The sequence below is a fragment of the Toxorhynchites rutilus genome, chromosome 2, assembly GCF_029784135.1.
Source record: "Toxorhynchites rutilus septentrionalis strain SRP chromosome 2, ASM2978413v1, whole genome shotgun sequence".
NCBI classification, from domain to species: domain Eukaryota; kingdom Metazoa; phylum Arthropoda; class Insecta; order Diptera; family Culicidae; genus Toxorhynchites; species Toxorhynchites rutilus.
The window spans coordinates 311,167,372-311,171,225 of record NC_073745.1 but is presented as its reverse complement, the minus strand read 5'-3'; the positions used below and the strand labels follow the sequence as shown (position 1 = coordinate 311,171,225).

The 3,854-nt window shown below is 41.3% G+C and overlaps 1 protein-coding gene across 1 annotated transcript; it reads right to left on the bottom strand.

The window, feature by feature from the left end:
* Positions 1-1,195: 1,195 nt before the first annotated feature.
* LOC129771058 (telomerase-binding protein EST1A-like) lies at positions 1,196-3,100 on the bottom strand. Its single transcript, XM_055774344.1, has 3 exons — positions 2,246-3,100; positions 1,733-1,850; positions 1,196-1,646 (listed from the first exon to the last, which is right to left on the bottom strand). The coding sequence occupies exons 1-3, from the start codon at positions 2,938-2,940 to the stop codon at positions 1,575-1,577; spliced, it is 885 nt and encodes a 294-aa protein (XP_055630319.1). The 5' UTR covers positions 2,941-3,100; the 3' UTR covers positions 1,196-1,574.
* Between the last annotated feature and the right edge of the window lie 754 nt (positions 3,101-3,854).

Sequence of the window (3,854 nt, the reverse complement as noted above, 5' to 3'; positions counted from 1 at the left end):
GGTTAACAATCCCTACACAAGGCAGACAATCGGATATCCCCGTCCGGGATATCTTAGGTAGCCGGGATCCTAATCTTCTGCTTCATCTATACCTGTTCCTCAGAAACGCCGATGTCAATGTTTAATGATGTTTCCTTCGTTGTGTCCCCGTTTCATATCCCTCCTATCCGATCGATAAACTTTTACTTAGTCGCGGCAATACATACACACACTCTTTACAGATACACGGGCCAAAGGTTGTGCAGTCCACTGATCATTCAACAAGAGCCAAAGGTTGTACCGCTCATGACAACTCTACACGAGCTGATGATTGCGCCGGCTAGTGACCATTCTATCCTGGATTCCTCGAGTCGAGAAGACGCACCACGCTAGATATGGGATACAGACTAGGGGGGCGTTGCTGATTAACGGTCAGCTGCAACCCAATAGGAAGTATCCCGTGTCGGGCACACGTACAGAGCATCAAAGACTGCAACATACCAATTATGAGAACACTTGTAATACTAACCTCGAGCCAACCGCGAGTAATCGGTTACATATTACTAACATAGTTGTAAGCAAACATTGTCGAAATATTGAACTGCCGGCCCCGTTAGGCTGACGCCATATGAGCCTTAATAAAAATATATATTTTGGATAAAAAAAAAAAATAAAACGTTTGTTTGGATTGCGGTCATTCCGCCATCGCCATCGATAGAAATAGGTATGTATGAAAAGCTGGTAGGTTTAGGGTTAATAACATAATTTAGGAGGTTTAGAAAAACGTATCTTCTCAATTTTTGGACGGAAAAAAATTAACTAAGCTTCAACAAAAATTATTTTAAAAAAACTGTCTCCTGTTTATTTCAAAATTTAAAACTCAATATCGAGGAGGGTCGGGCAACGGCTCGTGAAGTTGCTTTGAATTGTGCAGTTTTCTAATGAATATTCATAAATTAGCAACAAGTAATGTGGTGAATAATTCTATCAATCTATTCAAAGTTATAATTTAGGTACTAAGTAGTAAATAGCAATGTTTGTTCCAACATAATACAACTCTTTAATAAACAATTAAGAAATCTTTAGGGTTAGGAATTTGATGTTATTTTTACAATTTTTAGTCTCTATGCTTAAATTATACCAATTGTGAGTGCAAGGATTCTCTCTTTCGAGTTTAATTTGTGTTTTATTTTCAATATTATTTTTCATTTCCGTCTCATAACATTTAAATAAAGTATATCTCCCTTATGTTACATTCATTAAAACGTTTTAAATAATTGATACATGGCTACGAGCTTATTATTATACCCAGCTCAACATAAAGGGACCCCAAGGTCTCGTGGGTGCGGTGCGAACTTCAGCAACTCGCGCCAATGCTGCACTCGCGCTGCGTCGAGAAACATGATCTGATACACACCTGGAGCGCTAGTGATTCTAGCGCAGACAACCTCCATTCCCGTGTTTTAGTGCTAGCCACTCTTGACATTTATCGCATCAATCAAGATTAGCTCTACTTCGGTGTTATAACTCTCCTTTAGGTTGTCTCTGCACGCACAAGGTTAATGACATAATTCATGTTTTCAACAGCGCCTACGTCACTCGTCCGAAACATGATTCAAATCCCAGTAGTGCTCACCAAAACCACCGTCCTTGTCGGCCCATTTCACCTAAAAGTAGTCAGCGGAAGGATGTTCGAATCATTCAAAAAAAAAGGTATGCTTTGTGTAGAGATTGATTGAAACCGTAACCGTACCCGTTTCTGAAACACCCCCACACCTTTGGAACCCCGCTCGTGCTGCTCGATATAGTGTCGATTGTTTCCACGTTTGGTTCCCGCATTGTACGAACCGTCACCAAAGAAATTAAAATACCTGAAGAGGGGAAGCAATTAGTGCAAGTGCATTATGTGTATCATTCAACACGTTCAGCGCCATGTATATCAAATTGAGACATGACCAATGGCGCTGAACGTTTTAGCTACAATCATGTGCCGTTTAAAGTTTTACATGTTTTAGTTGTTTCATTCCCCTGTGCTTCATTTGTACAGTGTCATTACTAAAATTATTTTCAAACGTAGTTACTTTTCCCTGGTGTCTGTGTTTGTTACGATCTTGTCTTTCGTATCGTTCCTCCCATCCGTCGTTGGTTTCAACCAAATGTCCAAATTCTAGCTCGAGCGGTGTCTTCTGTTCACTGTAGGTGTCTCTGATTCGAAAAAAATTCATCATCGGGCACTTTCTAGATATTTTTCCGTTGATATACTTACTGGAAATATTTTGAATCCTCCGGTGGAGGATGTGTTTGCCTTCGGTTGATCGCATCCCCGTCTATCGGTTCGGACCTTTCGTAAGAAAACACATGCGGATCGGATTCTTCGTATCGCCTCGGGTCACCCTTCCTGTCACGGTCTCTGGTTTCAATGGGATCTTCAAATTCTGTTGCTTCATCAGATCCAATTCGTTTGATTGGATTCTTAACCTTCGGAAATCCATTTCGCTGGGATTTGACTTTTGATTTCCAGGAGCTTTTATTTTTTCTCGACAATTTTCGTTTCGTTTTGTCATTTTCAAGACTGTTCCGTACCTTCCCACCATCTTCCGTTACATTCCGTACTCTTTTGCTCGGTTCAAGATTTTCCTCCGACTCCGTTTTATTCTTCTCCTCATCGGGACGCTTCATTTCCTTCATGTAGCTGCTTGTGTCCACGTGTAACCTTCGGCGGTTATACTCCTCTACCGGATCGCTCCCTCTCACGTAACTCGGATAGTAGTACACGGTTTGATCCGTGCTGCTTTTTGGACTGTCCACTGCGAACGGTCCAATCAACTCGACATCGCGTGGATAGTACCCACCACACTCGACACGACCCAACAGAAACGCAACCACAACTGTTATAACACTCGCCAACTGCCGCTGGGGACTACAAGCCAAACCACTGTTGGCCATCGACAGTAGAGCCATGGTTCAACGGACCGACCGCCTGGGTGTAATTAGCACTTACTTAGCGCGAACGCATGGGACTTGTTTCCGACAAGGGGGCCAGCAATATATTCCAAAAGGAAGCACTCTCATCTCGCGTCACTGACTGGTCCACCGGATTGCGGGGTTAGTTAGCATCTGGCTAACGACAAAACTGCAATTGAGATCCGAACCGGATCGAGGCTGGCTTTTTAATCGGGAAAACTGGAAACTGGCGGCGCTTGGAAAAATTTCACCACGCAGCTACTCAAGCGTTGCAATAAGCCGCGAAAATCAGCTTGTGACGTCTGAGCAAATTCAATTTTGCCAGATGACGATTTGATTGGTGTGACTGAAACAGTGTTCTGTTTTGTTGGTCCGATATTACCAAATGGAAACGGTCGCGCTCCGTCGGATTGTGGGTTCAACAGATTACTAGGGAAAATATGGCTATCGAAATATCGCACTGCACAATGGTCCAAAAATGCATTTAAGTGGAAGTTAGCATTTAGAGATCGGCGGTAATTCTAGACAAAAACTGTCTTCGACAAAGTTGTTACATATAATAGAGCGCTCATTTTCATGTTATCAAAAATAGGGTGACCAAAATTGTCGATGAAATAAAATATAACTTTCTTATCTTTATAGATAGAGGTAAACATAGTTCGACAATGTTGTAGGTCCAGTTATTTGAGATATCTTTGTAGAACAAATTTTTTTTTTCTATCTCTTGAAATAACCAACATAGCGCTTTTTTTCTAGGTTGCGTTAGGGTCACCATGAAAAAAAAAGTTTTTAAACTCTAACTTTTATATTTCAAATTCTACATACAAACTGTCTTCGAAAAACTTTTAGAGCTTACTAATACAAATGTTTTGCGATGCAATACATGTCAATATCTCAACTTCACTCAAAGT

Bases quoted from the DNA above. Each gene is read 5' to 3' on its own strand.
- LOC129771058 (XM_055774344.1), bottom strand. From the start codon at position 2,940: ATGGCTCTACTGTCGATGGCCAACAGTGGTTTGGCTTGTAGTCCCCAG. The intron at 1,851-2,245 runs GTAAGTATATCA...TCCCCTCTTCAG, and splicing joins GAGGATTCAAAATATTTCCA to GTATTTTAATTTCTTTGGTG. The intron at 1,647-1,732 runs GTACGGTTACGG...GACTACTTTTAG, and splicing joins TGGGGGTGTTTCAGAAACGG to GTGAAATGGGCCGACAAGGA.